Raw genomic sequence first — 21,688 nt, forward strand, 5'->3', positions numbered from 1 at the left:
ATTGTTTTTGTATTGTTGAGCTAATACATGATTAGTACAGTACATAATGTTTATTGTTTTTTAGTAAGAATGCTTCCTTCTGGAAAAAATCAAATCATACTCATACTTTAGTTAGCTGTATTGTAATTGAATCTCCTATGTAAGATATATCGATAAAATTTGATAACTTTTTTCTCAATATCACATCGTTTATTGTTAAGTTTCAAACAATGTGTAATTAACAACTCTGTAAAAAAACAACCTTAAAATCAAATGTTATGTATAATTACATGTATTGGTTTTGAAAAAGGTTCTTATCAAAAGCAAAAGGTCGATCAAGTTCATGTATTATTCAACAAAATGCAATCGAACGCACTATCAATATGAAATTTAAACATGGTGTCGCTTTGCACTTCAAAGTGTACGCATTAATTTTGAAAGAGACAACGCATAGACAACGCATAGAAACCTTTTGATTTAATTTATGTCATTTAAAAAGGCAAATATATTTGTCAGAAAAGGCTTACTAATAAGAATATAATTCAGAACATTTAAAGATGAAACATAATTTCAAATAGAAAAATGTAACACTGGTTTGATTTTTTTATCCGTAGGAACTGACCACTAGTGCCGTATTATTTTTAAAATGTTAACTACCAATTGTGCTCGATACGTTTTGTTTCATTCTTATCAATTATTTTCTTTATTTTTGTTCTTTTGTTGGCATGCATTTGATACTTTTAATATTATCACACATGTTTGACAAAACAACATATTTTATCCTGAACATAAATTGTAACACTTATCAAATCCTTATTATTATACTCCAGTGAGAATAACTGAGAATAACGTTTCAACAGTGACAGTTACCACTCTTAAAGATACGTTTAAAAACACTGATAATTGTTTCAAACATGTCATGATAATGGTCTATACTTATTTCTACTTTACGGATATTTTTAACATCATCTGGTATAAATTACAATAAAACAATGTGTAGGAAATTATTGACAGGCAACCGGAACAAATACACGTTAAAGTATCTTGTTTACTCTGCCAGAGCACACTAACGTCTTGTTTGTTCTAGAATTGTGATATTATGGTTAGATCAAACTGGTTTTTTTTACCTTTTCTTCGCTTTCAGTTTTGGTGCCAACATGACCTACATTACCCAAAGATCTTAAACGAAATTCCATTTAAGTATTGGGATATAAAGAAAATGCTAATCATTGAATAAAAACTGTTAAGCAAAAACCTGTGTCAAAATCAAATTTGTTTAATTTTTCAACTTTTGTCTTCTGAATATTCAAATGAACTGTTAAATTGTGTGTATTAAATTGTTATATTTTTGAAAGTATTCTATCAACACTGCTAATAGAACTTGAACGGACAAATCAAAATGAAATACAGAAATATCAAAATGCAGGCTGATGTTGTTAAACTAACATAGAGATGACGCGTGAACATCGCCTTTATACAAATGTTTCTAATCAAATAATTCACCTTGCCCAATATCAATACATTTTGCATATTTTGTCAGACATTTCTGGTCATGACTCCGAAATACATAATCTGGTATATTCATAATAAAAACTATTTATTCCAGTTAACCGAACAATGAAGGAACATGTAGTATTTTGTTTAATCCATCGGTCCATTTTCATTACCTATGTTTCTGCAAAAAAAACAAAGTAAAACTTCTTCCAATGGTTTGGTCGAATTCAATAAACGAAATATTCAAATCGTATTTTTTATTTGATTTCATGTTCAATTTGTAAAGGACTCGGACTTCAAACTACTTGCCTCTCACCGCCTGGGGTTTTCTGAAACTCTCATGTGAGGAAGCTATCCAGCTAGCTTACAGAACGTCGATGGTTCAACTCAGCTGACCACTCGAGTCTAAAGTAATGCGCGAAGGGGCACTACACGTTTTTTTCAGCCAGTGAATCTAGACAATTGCCACATCATAACTACTGTGTTGCTGCGACGTAAAACCAAACAAAACCAACAGAATGAATATTTTTTTTTTCATGAAAATATTTATTTTCCGGATTTCTACATAATTTGACTTTAAAACAATTTATAATACAATATTTTCTAGCGTCTAGACATGCTGCTTAACATCGTCTTTTTTCACAATTTTTAACAGTAAGGTAAAGTGATGCTCAAAATATCTGACATTTTAAAAGTATTTTTCAGTTTTGAAATTTTGCAAGTGAAAAAATTGAGTATCTGAATAGAAAATTTGAAGAACAAAACAAGATACGTGCTTTTCTGCTGTATGTAGCAATTCTTATATACAACTTGTACTTTGTTTCTAGTCCAGTGAACTTTATCAAATATAGAACAGTAGGCTGACGCAAGTAAATATATTTCTATTCATATAACGTTTCATTGTAGTCATTATCTAAGTAAACTTGTGAAATTCATAAAATCAGTAGAACACGCTTTATTAACAGATTTATGACTATACGTATATACATGACCTTCGTAATGTGATTTTATATGGAAAGAATTACAAATACATTGATAATTTGAGTGTATATGAAAATGATACTTATAAACCCCATGCCAGCCGACAAAAGGGATACTGCACCTTTCATTAAATTTGGTAAAGCAAATTTTGAGATTGATTACAAAATATAGACCATGAGATATATAAATAATTCTCAATACTCTTATTTACAAATTGAAGTAGATATTAAAGTGCCAGTCCAAAAATAAAAGTATATATAAATTCTTCAGGTTTTTAGACAGAATTTGATATAGGCTTTGGCAATGTAAATGGGTTTCTAAGATTAAACAAATCCGGTTACTAAAATGTGTCATTTGCAATTTCTTATATTTTTAACGGAGATTATCGTATTATTTATATAATATATTGCATGGTCTGATATATATCCCATACTGTATTAATTAATCAGACATTTGACAGCAGTATTGTGTGTCTCTTTACACGTCTGGAGAACTTCCGCGAAAATTACCAATCACTTGAACTGATAAATTGCTAATTTAAAACTGAACCTAGTTCAGACTGAAAGCGGACAAAATATATCTAATATTACATGCAACCCTATCTGTGTCTTACTGACAACATTTAAAACCACGACTTTTAAAATTATACTAAAGAATATTGTGTATTAAAGCCGCCGGTATTCTTTAGAAAGTCTTTACATTGATTATTTATTATTTTCATAGATGTCTTTGGCAAAGTTATTTCCTTTTGACGAACCTCATTTACAGAAGCCAGACTATTTTGTTTCATATGCCAATGCATCTTTAGAAAGAAATCTTTTCTGCACCAAAAGTTGACTTTTTAAACAGACTATTTCGGGAAAGCATAAACACTATCTCAACCATGTCAGACTATTTGTGATTGTATCTTGGTCATGTTGTGAGGCCTCAGTTTCGTATACTTCAAAGATAAGAATTCACTTTAAAAGATTTATCCATTGATAGTGTCTATAAATGAATATGTTTTGGAATAATCATAATAAGAACACATTTTATGGAACATTATTAACGAAGAATATTCCATTTTTCGAGGCAGAGAATGTTTCATCGCCTTGCAATTTCACTTTTAATGTAACTTACCCTGTAAAAATATTGTATTGACAGTTTAATGTATATCATGCACTCAAGATAATATTACTTTAATACTATACCTTTTGTTACTGGATACCAAGTCTAACAATCTGTAACTTATGTATAGTATTTTCATATATGTGCGTCATTTTTACATGACCGTGGATCTAAATACCAGACGTTAGTTTTTATGTGTTTTTTTGTTCGTTGATAAACTATTAACTGTTTGTCTTAGAAAGATCAATATACATATATGTCTTATCTTTTGTATGTAAGACATATTTGACAAGTCTCATTTAGTGTTTTAAGTGGCTTGAACTATTCATGAACCTTTATTTACTAAAGATTCTCAATTTTCCTTTTTACGTACACATTAATGAACGCGGAAAATATTTTGCAAAATCCCATAAAATGGTATCATAAATTATGAACTGCAACCGTTAGCTATGATAAATTGCTACATAATTCTGTTTACCTAGTATCTGAACTAAGGAAAAAGAGAAAAAATAAAACATGGAAAGAAGAGAAAAAGATTAAAAGAAAATATATTGAACAATAAGCAACAATAACGTCACCAACGACAAGTTAAGTTTCGATTTAAAGTGATCTTTCTTTTATTGTTTTAAATTGACCTGTATCTGAGCACAATATCGCTAGACACTCATCTGGAACATAATAAAAAATCTCTTAATGAAAATAGCACATGGTTCGAAATGACATTTAGTTGTATAATTTGTGTTTCTTCCTATTCAAACTATTTTATATCAGCAAAATGTCACTTGAAGATTTCTTAGAACAGTATAGTCAATATTGCAATAATGTAATGTTTGTAAAAGATACTAGAATTATTCAATACTGAGATAGATGTGTGTGTTTTTGCAATATCCTGATGTCCATCATACTGTCGCGTACAGACCACAATATGTAATGTTGCCAAAATTTAATTTACATTTAAGCAATGTTTATCAGGAATATATCTAACCATTTTAGTGGGTAAAAATATAGAATAGCCAAAACTAAAAACTTATTTATCATTTTTTCTGTATTCAATAAGACAAACATTTTTCTTTAGCCGTAAATATAATAACTTATGAGGTATAACTTTCTGCTTTGATTACTCTTTAATTAACAGCATTTATTTCAGCCAGAGCAACCTTATACATGTTGTCTGCATCAACACATTTACGTGTTTGTAGGTAACATAAACATTTTAGTAATGTATAGATCATATTGCATATTTGACATGAAAGCCTTCACACTTCCAAAATATATTGAGAGTTGCATAGACTTCATCTAAAAATCCCGGATAATTGCATTTCCGACGCTTGGAATGTACGCTGTTTATTTTTTTTAACAGACAATTTATGGAAAAATTATTATTCACATTCCTGATATATCATAGCATTCATTATGCATTGATTGTAGAATTAAACCATGATTACTCTATAGATGATTTCATGATTCTATAGACCTTGTTAGTTTCATTGAACACTATGAAAATCACTCTACTCTGTTATTATTACTTAATTTAAGAGACCAGACATCGGAAATCAAGACCGGACACATACAAAAATCGTAGAATCAGTTGAAACATGCCGTAATCATAAAGACTTGACATTCATATTGAGTATACTTGAACATACATGTTTCTTTCTATACCTTGCTGGCCATTCCCCGCACAACTATAGCTGTCGGAATGGGGGGGGGGGGGGTATACTGGTTTGAGTATGTCATTCAGTCTGACTGTCCGCTTATCTGGCTGTCTATGCACGCTCTTCATTTGCCAAATACAATGAAACGTAACAGAAATAATTGCAATGATGTCTACTTGCCAATAATGTATGAAATTTAACCTTGACCCTTAAATGATTCTGGCCTTTAAGGTCAATTGCTTAAATGTTGTTAGAAATGATGTTTTGTATCTAAACTTGAATTTTGACTTTTAAAGTCAAGATACTGAAGTTTCATTAAATTGGCCAAATCACTCTTATTAAAAAATGAACTAGATTCAAATTTGGACAAAACATTTTGGACAATACCATCATATGATGTGATTAAAGTATGAACTTGACCTTTAATCATCCTTAACCTCAATGGCAAATATGAAAAATAATTCGATTTATGTAAAAGTTATGCACAAATAATATAAGCATTTGGACCAGTTGACATGTTAGACAACATCATCATACTGCCTAACCTGAACTTAAAATGATATCTATAGCAGGTATTTATTATAAAATGAATCAGTGTGTTTGATTAATACTGGGGCAAACCACCATTAAGAACCAAATTGATATATTTTAATCATATCAGGCTTCTATTAGTAATTTGATATTTTATAAAAATAAGTAAGGTTTGATCCATGTTTGTGATAGTTCCTGCTTTAGGAACTGGAGGAAGTGTGGGTATTGGTCACATTCAGTGATAGTTCTAGTTTAATATATTACAAATCAAGCTATATTTGTTAATAATTCAAACATTGGTTGATCTTTGGGTATTTGGAGTTATAGAATAAATTCAAATTTATAGCAGACTTGCAGATTATCTTTAATTTTTTTTATAAGATAAATCATGAAATTCACATTCATAAAAAGAAAAGAAAATTGCAATCAAAATTATTACCAATACATAGTTGCCTGCCATGCTTTCCATATGCTAGTGGGATGTCAATTGACAGTTCTATTTTGATATTAATAAAACTATCGAGACTGTCATTGCCTTCAGCTGTTTTTATCTTGCGCATATTAATAAAAATCTGGAAACAAAATAATCCCTCGGAAGCATTAATAACAACAAAACCACAAGAGAATTGCAGACTTGGTTTGATTGAGTCAGTACATGAGGAATAATGAATACGTGCAACATCCCTCACACCCACCAGCACCGGCCTGAGCGGTACTCAATTCTCAACACCCAATAGTGCTGGCAATAATGATCCTGAAAGACCAAAAAAATATAACAACATTGAAGTGCAGCACGAGGCAACCTTCCAAAGCTGCCGCACAGCACTTGACACCTGCTGTTGTGAAGTATAAAATTCTGGAAACAAAGTGATCCCTCGGAAGCATTAATCACAACAAAATAACATAAGAATTGCAGACTTTGTTTGATTGAGTCTGTACATGAGGAATAATGAATACGCGCAACATCCTTTTCGCCCCAGAGCACCGGCCTAAGCGGTACTCAATTCTCAACACCCAATAGTGCTGGCATCAATGATCCCGAAGGACCAGAAAAATATAACAACACTGAAGTGAAGCACGGGGCAACCTTCCACAGTTGCCACACAGCACTTGACACCTGATGTTATGAAGAATAAAAATCTGGAAACAAAATGATCCTTTCGGAAGCATTGATCACAACAAAACCACAAGAGAATTGCAGACTCGGTTTGATTTAGTCTGTGAGTCGGATTGAGTCTGTTAAAACAACGTGCAACAACAACGGCGAAAGTCACGAGAGTCGATCCTTTAATGCATTTTTTTATTCTACGTTAATGTAGATTTGCGTCCCTAGTTTTTGTAAAATTATAATTTCAAAATATAAATAAGAGTTAAAGATTTAAAATTTAGAAACATAACTTAATTGAAATCGAACCCAAAGGCTTCAGTTAGGACTTCTGTCTACTATGTTGAAAGTAAGAAAAAATCTTCAAACACATAATGAGACGCCTTGTGAATTGTGTCAATCAACTACTACTTTAATATTTAGCAGCTATAGATGAAATCGAAATGTGATTCTACTCCCTTATACCCCGCGTATGAAGAAAATGTCGCGGGTTTTCACAAAATAAAATAATAATGAATGAATTGCCGGTCAAAATTCCAGCCGATCTTCATATGTGCTCTATTCATCATATTAAGGCATAATTTACTGTTATAGTAAGTGGATATCCCCCACGTAAGCGAGTTAAATAATAGGTTTATTCTGGTCAAGCAAGTATCTATGAAGGGCAGTAACTCTTACGATCCCTTTATAGAGACAATATAAAGAATTATAAACAAAATAGAAAAGGAAAGACGCAACTCTCACACGACTTAGCAACAAGAACAATGGGCAAGGAGTTCAGGAGGGTCTTTCATTTAATCAAAGGCCGTAAAATACTAAATCGCTGCAAATATACCAATTGCCAGCAGAAAAAATTTAGCAAAACATATTTATGTGTATTTTAAACTTGAATTTTTCGGAAACTGAATTCAGATACCAAAAACAAAAAAAAAGATTTCCTTTTTTGGGCATAATGGGCCTTTAAGTTAGTTTTGCAAAACCTATCTTGAGACTGCAGATGATGCTTTTACACCAACAATAATCTATAAACTAGACATATTGACATTTATCCTTTAAGTTATAAGATAAAATTTAAAGGATATTTTAAGACGAGAAAACATGGCTTACATGGTGTGGACGGATCTAAAAACAGCAGATTCGGCGCTCTTTAATGTAAACTTTAAACAAACAATTTCATTACTTCTTTCACGTGTTGTGAGAAAGAAATATTTTTTTACATAGGGATTAGCGTGTGTTTTAGTTATTAGAAAAGATAACAGTTAATATAAGACTATCCTGGGTTATTGTTTATTAGGTTTTCAGTTTTAAATGTGGCTGAATCATTGAAACTTTTAAATCGAATTTTAAGAAATTACTTTCGCGATAGTATTGTTAAAGCAGCTTATAGCGATGTTTTACAGACTTGATTGTAAATGCATAATTTAAATCTTTGTTAAGAAGTTATCAATCGGCCTGTAGAAAAAACTCTTTTTCTTTAAAACATGCAATAAAAAGTATCCCATTGATATACCATTGATTTGAGGGTGTTGTTATATTTTCTGGTCCTTCGGGATCATTGATGCCAACACTATAAAGTGTTGAGAATTGAGTACCGCTCAAGCCGGTGCTAGGGGGCGTGAGTGATGTTGCACTTATTCATTATCACTCATGTACAGACTCAATCAAACCGAGTCTGCAATTCTTATGTTATTTTGTTGTGATTAATGCTTCCGAGGGATCACTTTGTTTCCAGAATTTTGTACTTCACAACAGCAGGTGTCAAGTGCCGTGTGGCAGCCGTAAAAAGTTGCCCCGTACTTCACTTCAGTGTTGTTATATTTTCTGGTCCTTCGGGATCATTGATGCCAACACTATAAAGTGTTGAGAATTGAGTACCGCTCAAGCCGGTGATAGGGGGCGTGAGTGATGTTGCACTTATTCATTATCACTCATGAACAGACTCAATCAAACCGAGTCTGCAATTCTTATGTTATTTTGTTGTGATTAATGCTTCCGAGGGATCACTTTGTTTCCAGAATTTTGTACTTCACAACAGCAGGTGTCAAGTGCCGTGTGGCAGCCGTAAAAAGTTCCCCGTACTGCACTTCAGTGTTGTTATATTTTCTGGTCCTTCGGGATCATTGATGCCAACACTATAAAGTGTTGAAAATAGAGTACCGCTGAATCCGGTGCTATGGGGCGTGAGTGATGTTGCACTTATTCATAATCCCTTATGTACAAACTCAATCAAACCGAGTCTGCAATTCTTATGTTATTTTGTTGTGATTAATGCTTCCGAGGGATCACTTTGTTTCCAGAATTTTGTACTTCACAACAGCAGGTGTCAAGTGCCGTGTGGCAGCCGTTAAAAGTTGCCCCGTACTTCACTTCAGTGTTGTTATATTTTCTGGTCCTTCGGGATCATTGATGCCAACACTATAAAGTGTTGAGAATTGAGTACCGCTCAAGCCGGTGCTAGGGGGCGTGAGTGATGTTGCACTTATTCATTATCACTCATGTACAGACTCAATCAAACCGAGTCTGCAATTCTTATGTTATTTTGTTGTGATTAATGCTTCCGAGGGATCACTTTGTTTCCAGAATTTTGATTTTTCCATTAATTTATTATTCGGTAATGCATAAAATGTGTTGATATAAGATAACAACAAAAATTCATTGCTTGGTGACGGATATGCAATATGCAAAGTAGTACAATATTAAGTGAACTTAAATCGATGTTTTTTAAATGATTGAGACTGCTTCTTATTTAATTGATATACTCAGCGCGTTTTTGTATTCTCTGATGATTTAACAAGGGCGTCTGCTATGATTACCTATTATATCCGGTCTATGCCTTCTTTACAGCAGACGACCTGTAACATAACAGTTAACCGCGTAAGCGTTATTTTCACCGGTAACTTTTAACTCGGCATTATTTACATATTGTTAAATTTCGTATAATTGCGGTCATATCCTGTTATATTCGCGAAGATATTTAGGAATAAAAGAATATTATTGTTCTGATATATAATTCCTATCATTCGGGTTTCCATGAACAGGCTCAATCAAACCGAGCCTGCAACATTTTCAATTTTGCCGTGTTGGGCTTTCTTTAGGGATTCTATATTTATCTATTTTTTGGAATTACCGTTAATTCATTTCACTATAAATGGATTTTTATTATCTAATTATGCATCTTTTAAAGATGCAAATATAATTTTCTATATATAGGTCAAAGCAAAATAACTACATAAACTTACTTCAGGATAAGATAACATTTCAAAGTATCTTGAGTGCCAGAGAGCTAAAAATTACAAATTACGTAACAGAAGTATAAGAATAAAGATATCAAGCATTTTAAATGGACTTTTCTATCTTTTAATTTGGATCAAACATAAAGCATGTTTATAAAAGTATTCAAATTATGTACTCACTTACAAAGAAAAGTCCAGACCACAAGCAATGTAGACCCTGATATGGCTCCCCTTTAATGCTTCAGAATTGCAGCCACCATTATCCCTGCGTAACCGTAAAAGACGCCTGAAATGGTTTGAATGATATCTATACATACATATTAAAGGTTTTGATCGATTTCTTTATATGAAGAACAAATTTGACGTAAAATCAGAAATGTTCGCTTGAGTGCCAAATATGTTTGTCGAATTATATTTTCAGACAAGAATCCATAAAAGTAAGTAAATAAGAGTTCATAAATAGTTCAAGCTTTCAAGTTGTACATGTAAACTGAATATTGTTTTAACTGATTACCAGTAGGCATCATATGCTGAGATTCAAACAAGTTTTAGTGTAATAACAAGAGTTTGCGCTAATTCGCTATTTTTTCCACACGCTTTATTCATTATTATGGCTTACATATTATAAGCTGATTCTGTTGCAAAATTACAAAAGTTCATATTACATACTTGGTTAATGGCGCTGCCAAGCTTACATTTATCTTAAAATAGAGATAACAGAATCCCTAAAGAATGTCCAACACGACAAAATTGAAAATGTTGCAGGCTCGGTTTGATTGAGCCTGTTCATGGACGGTACTTGAAAGTGCAAGTTGCCGTCCACGCCCCCTAGCACCGGCTTAAGCAGAATTCAACATTTAACACGAAAATGGTGAAATTTTGAATTTAGAAACATCCGCAGATGTGTTCATACGGCGGTTATCATGGAACCTTCAATGTGACACAGTAGTGCACTTCTATGAAAAGCGGCGTATGGTCCCCAAGTAAAAGAATGCTTTTACCCTTAACGAGAAAACAATGGGCGGAACTAAATAAAACGGAATATTGAAAGGGGATCTGAGGTTATGAAGCCAGCATATCACAGATAAGACGTCAAAGGACAAATTTAAAAAGCAGGCAACATATCCTAAGGGTGATTATACAGTATTCAAGTAGGAATACTGGAACCACCCAAGTTGAAAAAGGCCAAATAGAAAAAACAAAAAGTACCACATAACATGCACACACAACAACAATGTCGCGCCGAACGATCCCCAAGGATCGAAAACATAACATCATTGATTAAATGCACGGGGAGACTTTTACAGCCGCCATACGGCACAAATAACACGGATGTGACAATAAAATAGAGATAAACAGAATCCCCAAAGAATGTCCAACACGACAAAATTGAAAATGTTACAGGCTCGGCTTGATTGAGCCTGTTCATGGACGGTACTGGAAAGTGCAAGTCGCCGTCCACCACGCCCCCCAGCACCGGCCCAAGCAGAACCCAACACTCCGCACGAAAATGGCGAAATCTCGAACTCAGAAACATCCGTAGATGCGCCCATATGGCGGTCATCATGGAACCTTCAATGTGACACAGTAGTGCACTTCCATGAAAAGCGGCGCATGGTCCCCAAGTAAAAGAATGCTTTTACCCTTAACGAAAAAACAACGGGCGGAACCAAACAAAACGGAACATTGAAAGGGGATCCGAGGCCATGAAGCCCGCACACCACAGACAAGACGTCAAAGGACAAACCCCAAAAGCAGGCAACATATCCTTACGGTGATCACACAGTACCCAAGCAGGAATACTGGAACCACCCAAGTTGAAAATGGCCAAACAGAAGAAACTAAAAGTACCACATAACATGCACACACAACAACAATGTCGCGCCGAACGATCCCCAAGGATCGAAAACATAACACCATTGACCAAATGCACGGAGACCAATTTACATCATACAATCGTGCTGTTCTAACAAGCTATTTAGCAATACATGCGTTTTGACAGAACATTAATTTTCGTTGATTAACATTTGCAGTCGGGTGGTCTCATCATAAGTAGTTTATTTAAGATGTCCTTGAATACATTTGATGTATATTGATCAATTTTATTAATAAAACTGAAGATGTGCAGACGTTATGCAGGTATAATAGCTGATAAAAGCTGATAAAGACCTTTATTGATAACGATCAGTTATTTGATGGATCGTAAGTGTCATATCACTGGCAGAAAGTAATCTTTAAACTGATTTTGTATTTTGTGTATTTTGTTTGCAGCCTTTACGTTAATGAAAAGTTAAATGACAACTAGAATTGAGTTTTACTATATTCTATTTTTAACATAAGGTAACTATAATAATTACAAATTCGATGTAACTAAAATACATGCATACTTTTATATAAACATTTCTGTAATAAATAAGTGTATCTACTTGTTTTAAAAGTCTATTTCGACTTTGAAACAATGTATTATTGGTTTAAAGATAAATTATTGATTTGTAAGTCATCTTTTAAAAACGTAATCTATTGTTTATAATCCAACTTTCACATACATTTACAGATGATAATTATATTCGAAGTATATCGAATATCAAATATTCTATATATTGCCAATATTCTTAACACTTACTGTACTTAAAAAATAAAATTATTAAACATTAATATGTCGTGTATGTGACTGACAGAAGAGTACCTTTGGTTTATATTAAAGACGAATAATACGACATATGATACTTTTGAAATGTATTTAAATGACACTCCGTGTGTAAGGATCAACAACACATTATGCTATAAAGTGGTGTTTTATAACATAACAAATAATTTGTTTAAACAAATGCACACAAGTAACATAGACTTGCTAGATTGTTCAGGAAAAGAATAGAAGCATTGGATTGTAGTTAATTAACTCAATTGTTTTGATATTAATGTCTTACTTGTAAACATGATGCTTAAAATATAAAAAAAGATTATCAAAGAAGATCGGCATTCAATGAAGTATCTACCAACTTTGTCTAATTGCAAGGAGCCGACTAGAAAGACACAAGTAATGTAAATCAAAAAGGATCAATGTAGATTACAAGACGACCATCAGAACGACCGTGCGATGTATAATAAGCATTATTAGATACTATGTTAATATTTTGTTAGCTCTAAGAAGCGAGAAAAAATGTCCGATAGTAACGTGCAATGTGTGTTTGTGCTACCTTAGATTTTATAAAATATTCACAGAAAACATGAGGAAATTATATACATTACACATCATTTGATATTTTAAATAATGAAACTCATTTAGGCTTAATTTTATATTTTATCATTTAAGTTCGGATATGATATGAAAATAAATTGTCCGAAATGAAGCCTTTCTAAGAGTATCAAAGGAATGAATTAAAATCTGACATATGTTTAAAGTCATTCTTTTCATGTTATTAGCGAAATTATATAAAGTGTTTGTTGCAGCTCTAGCATAATGTTAACTAAGATCTCAAGGTAGAAATCTATAGTTTATATAAAAATGCTATGCCTGTATGTAAGACACCGATAATGGTATTTCCCCCCCCAAAAAAAAAAAATATTTTGGGGTTTTAATCAAAAAAAATGAAAACCAAAAATTTGGCCCCCTTTTGATATGCAACCACTCTTCGATTTGTGTGTTTAAAAACTTTCAACTGTACAAAAGAACTGATCCAAAGTACTGGTAATTCTATCAAATTAATCTTGAAGTGACATAGCTATCGTTGTCTAATAATCAGTTGTTTTGAAAATAACAAACAATAACGAGGAAATGGAATGAAATGTATACAATCTACAATTAATTTGATGGTTTCTTATGCTGTGTCTGATACTTCTATTTTTTATTCACTTCAAAATAATATATATATAATTATATTAAATTTCAAATAATTTCCAGGTCTTATCAGCATGGAATCATTTACTTATTTATTATACAGGATACTCCATTTTACAGGTATTTTACAATTTTGATACTTGTTTACTGTTCCAGAAAGAACTTTATGGGTGAAAAACTATAGTTCCTTGCTTATCTAATTTAAAGTTGTTTGTTCATAAAAATAAGATACATGATCAAAGAAAAATTCTTTAACGCAATATCAGAAAAATTTGATAAGCAATGCATAGTGATATATCTTTCAGAGGTAAGTGATTATGAAAATAACGCTTTGATAAATACATCTGTTTTTTCCTAATGCACTTGAAAGTGCAATTTCTGTCTATTGCTTATACTTAAGTAGCGATGTATCTGACATAAGATCACGCAAACGGGTCAAACTTTTGCAAGATACCGAAAGACAATTGATCAAACGGTCTGTAAAAATATTTCTGATCATCGTTTTTACATTTTACATTTTACATTTACGAGTTTTAAAAGCTTATCGTCTTCTCTCCGACCTTTCTGTGAATCAGATATTATTTTAAATATTTATATTCATTTGAACATCATCCGTAGAAAAAACAGCATTTATGAGCACATTGTTTAGGTTTTAAACTGTTAAGATATATCGCAATAAGATATACCGCGATTTATTTCCATAACGATTTGTATTGTCGACATGCTGATAACATGATTTGATTTATAAGCATTGTAAATGTATTGTAAATGATTGCAAAACTAATGCATATTTACTGTTGCTAAAACAAAAACAAACTGGCAATCATGCCATCTCTGATATGAGAAAGACCAGATACGTTTATATAACGGAATTCATTTTGGCGTTATCATCTTTCAATGATTGGTTTAATCGTTTAAACATAAGATAAACTCTCATCAGTAACATTTGTCTTTGTTTCAAAGAGAGTGGACATATTTCATTTTATTGAGATAATAAGGGCAAATATTAAAAAATACAATTGCGAAAGCATGTATACATCGAGTGTTGTGAAAGTGTTTTCAACATATAAATCCTGGCTATATAGCAAGCATGAACTATTTATGTTTATATGGCATATTTGGTAATTTGAATCCTAGATACCTTTATTAGTTGGTTAGTTTTGACAGTAATGACGTTCTATATTTGCTGACATACCCGAGTATATATCCTATATATGGTATATATACCTAGTATAAATTAAATATAATTAGCAGGGTATTCAGGTTTAAATACTGTTTGTATTCCAAGAATAATAAATAAAGCTTCCGATTTTGTTTTATTTTTAGCAATGTGAAACACTTACATGATTCTTAGTTAGGAGCATCGTCGACATTAAGGACATATTTTTTTTTACTCTTTCCTTGCTATAGTTACTTCAGAAAATGTTTGAAAAATGAAATTTGCACTACTATTGACAATAATCAAACACCCCAAAAGAAGCATTGATGATATTTCGGTTCCATCGTTACTATAATTTTAGCTTTTACAACCTTAATGATTTGTGTGATTAATGTCAAACACTATCCGTAAAATATGAACATTAAATGAAACCATTTTAGAGAAATGCAGCGTTAAAAAAATAGAAAGAAAATGTCATAAAATCAAAATTATTACATGATTTGCTTAATAACATTACCAGGCGATTGAGGATTTTTAACTTTTATTACATGCTTTTCGGTGGTTTATAGAAATATATCAGTGATTTAAAACTGGTAATTTCACTGTTTGAAACAGTGAAATTACCACTTTGATAATTTCACTGTTTTGAATTTAAGCCCCTTACGTTGTTTTAGTGAAATACCAGCGTGCACAGTACTGGGTACCAACTTAATGACGTGACGTCGTAAATGACGTCACGTTGTATTATTATTTGGCGCGCTTTTCATTCAGTTTTAGGTTTAATGTATTTTTAAAACGTTTCTTTGCATATAATAAAAAGAAAATTTGTTTAGTTTAGTGTAAGATCGAAATATATTTCACCTTGTGAACACCAAAAGTTCATATTTCACTCGTGGCTGCGCCACTCGTGAAATAAACCTTTTGGTGCTCACTCGGTGAAATATATTCCTATCTTACACGGAACTAAACAAATATCCTCTATGTGTTGTTTTTAATTGTTGTTGTTGATACCTTTTTCTGGTTGATATTTCTTTATCTACGAAGTACTGTTGCAGTGGTTAAAAAGACCAGTATCAAGTCAAACACTCTAAAATTAAATAAGAGATAATAAATAAATAATCAATCAAAACCGCACATGAGTATGATTTAAACTTTCATCGATTCATGTAAATTGCTGAATTCTGTTTAAGCCGGAGCAATGGAAGCTTGCACTTTCATACACCGTCCACGAAGAAGATCAATTAAATCAGCCTGCAACAATTTTTGATGTCAGTCTATAGGTGTGCCGTTTTCATAAACACTTCTACTATATTTTCAAATTTTACCAATATCTTAAGACAGTGCAATAGTAAAAACATCTATTGCATTTCTTGCATGGATTTTAACTGAATTAAATTTGGAAATGCCTATTTGGAACTTTGGATTTCAATATCAAACTTACAATAGTATAGGGTCTTGTATGCTTGACCGGCTTTCTATTGGTGGCAAAGTCTTATTTTTTTGTTTCAGCAGGTTAAGGCTTAATCACAGCGTCATATTTGTGGAAAAGAAATTATTTAACATATTTGTAATTTGTACTTATGTATGTTTTTTTTTCTGCAGAGCATCAGTAATAAGCTTAAGAATTTTTATATATGTCTACTATTTTTACCATTAAATTATTTATCATTTTGTTGGAGAAAACTTTCATAAGCAAAACTATTTTAAATCAAGGCAGTGGTTACATTTTGCGCTTCTTTTTGTTTTAAGAAAATGACGAATATGTATTGAAATATGAATCCCCTTCTCTATGTGCTGATTGTAAACATTGAGATAATGTTTTGGATATGATTTTTCTGTCTGTTTGTCTGGGCTGCAATTCTGCAACTTGCGTTATATTTGTTTAACTCCATACAGTAATGCATTTGTTTAGATACTTAGATCTGTTTTATTTTCCTAACATATATACCACATAGTTTAAAGTATATAGATATAAATATTTTCTTCATCTGTTGAAGTTTATAAAGAAAATAATGAAATGCACGAGTGGTAATCACAGTTTATCCTCCCGCTAAAAACAAAAAAAACCTCTGAAATAAAAACATCAATCATTAAGTGTCATTTAGAAATATACTATAAAAATGAATGTACTATATACAAACTATTTTAGCTTTAAACTCATTACATGTTCTTACCTCACGTCATTATTGCATTTTGTTAAATCCGAACAAACAAAAATCACGCAGTCTGTTAGATAAGACTTAGGGATTAAAATACCTGTTTAAAAGAAACAAAATGTTATTATTATGAGTCAAAAAGTCAATGATAGTCGTAAATGTAAAACTTTATTATCTTACTACTAGCATAATACTGCAAAACTTATCACGAATTAAGGAACTGTCCAACTCAGTGAAATTCTGAATCTGAATATTGCCATGAAAAACTGGTTGTTTTTGTTTTCTAAAAAATAAAATGCGTGACGAGTTAAATGCTTTTTGGTCAAGTTATGGCCTAGATAAAGGCGACACATTTGATCACTTTTTGTTTCATCCAAAAAATTCAAAAATATTGGCAGACGATTTCTTAAGGTAGTGCTATAAAAGGATAAAATAGGAACCCCTAAAAACGCCCTGAATCGTTGCTTGAATATATTGAGAAACGTAACATGGCTATACTGATATAAATGTTTATATATTTGAATAATATATAAATAATTTGAGACCATTTTTATTTCCAATACCAATCACTGTTAGAATGAAACGTAAAAAAAAACTTATATATAGTTTGCAGCAAAGCGTACTTTGAGAACCAAACATGTATTCTCATCATCATCAAAGAATTTATTTGAGAAATGAATATATAAATGTACGTATGACATTAATTACTGTACTTCACCTATTATAAAATGTTATAAACTTCCAGTGTTTGGACCATAAGATATCCTAATATTATAGAGAAAGTAAGATTCTCTAAAGATCGTCCAAAACGGCAATATTGAAAAAGTACCATCATTCAAAATTTTGAATTTTGAAACATTCGATGTTTTTTCACATTGCGTTGCATGGAACATTCAATACGTGTAAAAAAAACTTTTGTATTATGACATTTACGAACAATACTTTTGATTAAGTGAACTGCGTTCTAATAAATTGGCCATCTTTTCCTTACCATCAAGCATAATACAGCGGAAGATAAATTTAAATTAATATCTAAATTAAATGTATTTATTAAGCCAAGTGACTTATCCTTTCGAATCAAAATGATACTTCAACTTCAACTTCAACGGGGTTTCTCGACAAAATCCACGAAGTAGACATCGACGTCGAGGAGGTGAAGACTGTACATCGGTGTAGAGTGGCGTGTTCCGACATAAATTTTTAAAACTATTTTACACAATTGTATCACAACTGTCCCATTGACAAACTGATGTTCCACACTACACCCTTAAAAAGTCAGTTGACCAACATGTATTTACACTTTTCAAGATGTTGACCATTTAAACATATGATGGTTCGACTGGAACGAGCTGGATGGAAGATTTAAACGCCTCCAGGCTCTTAGAAGTAACACAAGAATCCGGTATAATATTCCAGGTATTAACAGTTCTTGGGAAAAATGAGTGTTGATAAACGTTGATTCTAGATTGGATTGGGATGAATTTCATACTGTGACTTCTTCGGGTTGAACGAACTGTGGCAATAGTGGGGTGGTACGATACTGGTACAGCTATTAAGTAGTTAACTACTTTATACATGAGAGTCACATCTGCCCAAACTCTACGTTGTTGAAGACTGGGCCATTGTAATTTATTTATTAGTTCAGTTACACTAGAAGGATTGTGTGGGTTATACGGTCTATTCAATACCCATCTTGCTGCGTTTCTTTGTATCTGTTCTATCTGCTTAACTTAAGTCTTTTGTAAAGGATTCCATATTGGAGAAGCGTATTCCAGTTTAGGTCTGACCAAGCTAATGTAAGCCTTTTCTTTTACTTTGGGAGGACAGTATCTTAAGTTCCTCTTTAGAAAACCAAGTGTACTTGCTGCCTTTTTTGTGATGTTGTTAATATGGTCGTTGAATTTCAAATTATCACTGAATTCAACCCCTAAGTATGGATGCCGGTTGACTATTTCCAAGCTTTCGCCTTTCATTTTGTAGTCATATTTCTTTCTGTGTGGAGAAGATGAAAATTGCATAATGGTGCATTTTTTAACATTAAATTCCATTTGCCAAATGTCCGACCAATTTTCAAGTTTACTAAGATCTTCCTGGAGAGCTATGTTGTCACTTTGGTTACTTATTGGCCGGTATAACACACAATCGTCAGCGAATAAACGTATACCTGATGTAATATTATCTGCGATGTCATTTATGTAGATTAAAAAGAGTGTTGGTCCGAGGACTGTTCCTTGCGGTACACCAGATGTTACTGAGGCTATATCAGATGATGCGTTGTCCACTACTACTTGTTGTGTTCTATTAGATAAAAAGGAATCAATCCAACGCCTAGTATTACCGGAAATACATAATACTCTAGTTTGTGTGATAAACGTCTATGAGAAACTTTATCAAATGAAAAGTCTAAGATTGCCATATCCACTTGTGTACCGGAATTAAGTGATTTTGCAATGTCATCATTTGTCATTAATAGTTGAGATTCACAAGATCTTTTCGAGCGGAATCCGTGCTGATTTTCATGTAGAATACTTTGAGAATCAAGATGATTCATAATTTGTGACACAACTATATGTTCAAGAATTGTTGATACAACGACTGTCAAAGAGACTGGGCGGTAGTTTTCAGGTTTTGATCTATCACCTTTCTTGAAGATAGGAACTACATTAGCTTGTTTCCAGTCCAGAGGAATTTCACCAGTTAACAATGATTGCTGAAAAATACTAGTCATAATGGGCGCCAGTTCAAATGCTAATGTTTTTAACACTTTAATGGGAATTTTGTCCGGACCACTTGCTTTTTGCTCATTTAGTCGTTCAATACATTTCTTTACTCCATTTTCGCTGATGATAATATCATTCATAGGTATGTATGGGGACTGTCCCTTATCTGGAATGTTTTTTAAGTTTTCATTTGTGAATACCGAACTAAATTGACTGTTTAAAAGGTTGGCTTTCGATTCTGCACTATCTGCTATAACACCCTGGGATTTCAATGTACCTATACTGACTGAATCTTGTTTCCGGGCTTTTATATATTTCCAAAATTTCTTTGATGTTGAATCTTGTTCCGGGTCTAATAGGTTGTTCAAATATTTATGATAGTCACTATGCAGTTTATTCCTTGCTTTCACTCGGAAAAGTTTGAATTCCTCATAATCTTCACTCGATTTAGTTTTCCTCGCGCGTTTGTACAGACGCTTTTTTTTACGAAGCATTCTTTTTGTATCTTTATGCAACCATGGTATATCTTGTTTATTTTTCAGTTTTTTAGTTGGAATACATTTGTCCATGTTTCTGAAAAGTGTATCTTTAAAGTTGACCCAGTTTGTATCTACACTGTTATTCTGGTATTTAGCTAGATAGTCAGATTTAAATTCATTTGTCAGATCTTTAAGTTTTTGCCAATCTGCCTTTTTATAATTATAAACAGTTCGATCTTGTTTCTTGTTGGTAACTGCACGTAATTTTGATGTAACAAACAGGCAATCATGATCACTTAAACCGAGTGGAGGTCCTGTGGAACATTTTTCAATCAAAGTTGGGTGTGATGTTATAAAAAGATCTAGAGTTCTATTCATTCTCGTAGGTAGCAAGTTTACCTGTTCTATAAAGTGCAAATTTAATATTGAGCATAATTTTTCACAATGTGCTTTATCTTTAGCACCCGACGTAGGATTACCATACTCCCAGTCAATATCTCCTAAATTAAAATCCCCACCAAGGAAAATTTTACAGTTCCGATATTTTTCACTATTTCCTATTTTTCCAAGCGAGATATCAAGTTCGTTCAGTGTTTCGATTTGAGACTTGGGTTCACGATAAAATGCACCGACTAGTATATTACATTGTTTTGAAGTTGTGACTTTCACCCATTTAATTTCACAGTTACTATCTAAATCTGGACAGTCTTCACAGTCTAAACCCGGTTTAACTAAAACCATGACTTTTCAATAAGTTCTTTGCGGTCTTTTCGAAAAATTCTATAAGAGTGTTCAGGTGGTATATTGTAAGGTAGAATTTCAGCATCGAGAACGGCTGGATCTAAATGAGTTTCATTTCCGAGGATAATATCGGGCTCAATACTAACTATAAGGTTATGTAAATCAGTTTTTTTATTCCTAATACTTTGAAAGTTTATGACACAAAATGATAGGGTGTCGCCCCTGCGTACCAATAATGAACTACCACTAGAAGATGTCGTAGATTTATCAGTAGAAATGCACTGAGATGATTGTAAACTTGATTCTGGGTCTGACATAATACTGTTTTCATGAGATGAAACACTACCATTCTTAAATATATCAGTAAGATTTAAATTTGTAGATTTATTTCTAGAGTTTGTATTTCTTTATGAAGGAGATGTATATGCATTTTCACCAATTCCAGTACATTCAATGCTTAAGTTTGATAATTCATCAAATGGGTTTGTTGAATGATAAGAGTCTAAATCT

General features: G+C 32.4%; 1 protein-coding gene across 1 annotated transcript; it reads right to left on the minus strand.

The window, feature by feature from the left end:
- Nucleotides 1–19,522: 19,522 nt before the first annotated feature.
- Nucleotides 19,523–21,178, minus strand: LOC132721460 (uncharacterized). The gene has a single exon (XM_060705767.1). The coding sequence runs from the start codon at nucleotides 21,176–21,178 to the stop codon at nucleotides 19,523–19,525; it is 1,656 nt and encodes a 551-aa protein (XP_060561750.1).
- Between the last annotated feature and the right edge of the window lie 510 nt (nucleotides 21,179–21,688).

Source organism: Ruditapes philippinarum, unplaced genomic scaffold, assembly GCF_026571515.1.
Source record: "Ruditapes philippinarum isolate M1 unplaced genomic scaffold, ASM2657151v2 ctg3790_1_1_1_1, whole genome shotgun sequence".
NCBI lineage: Eukaryota > Metazoa > Mollusca > Bivalvia > Venerida > Veneridae > Ruditapes > Ruditapes philippinarum.

Excerpts from the sequence above, each read along its gene's own strand:
- LOC132721460 (XM_060705767.1), bottom strand. The coding sequence starts at position 21,178 with ATGGTTTTAGTTAAACCGGGTTTAGACTGTGAAGACTGTCCAGATTTA.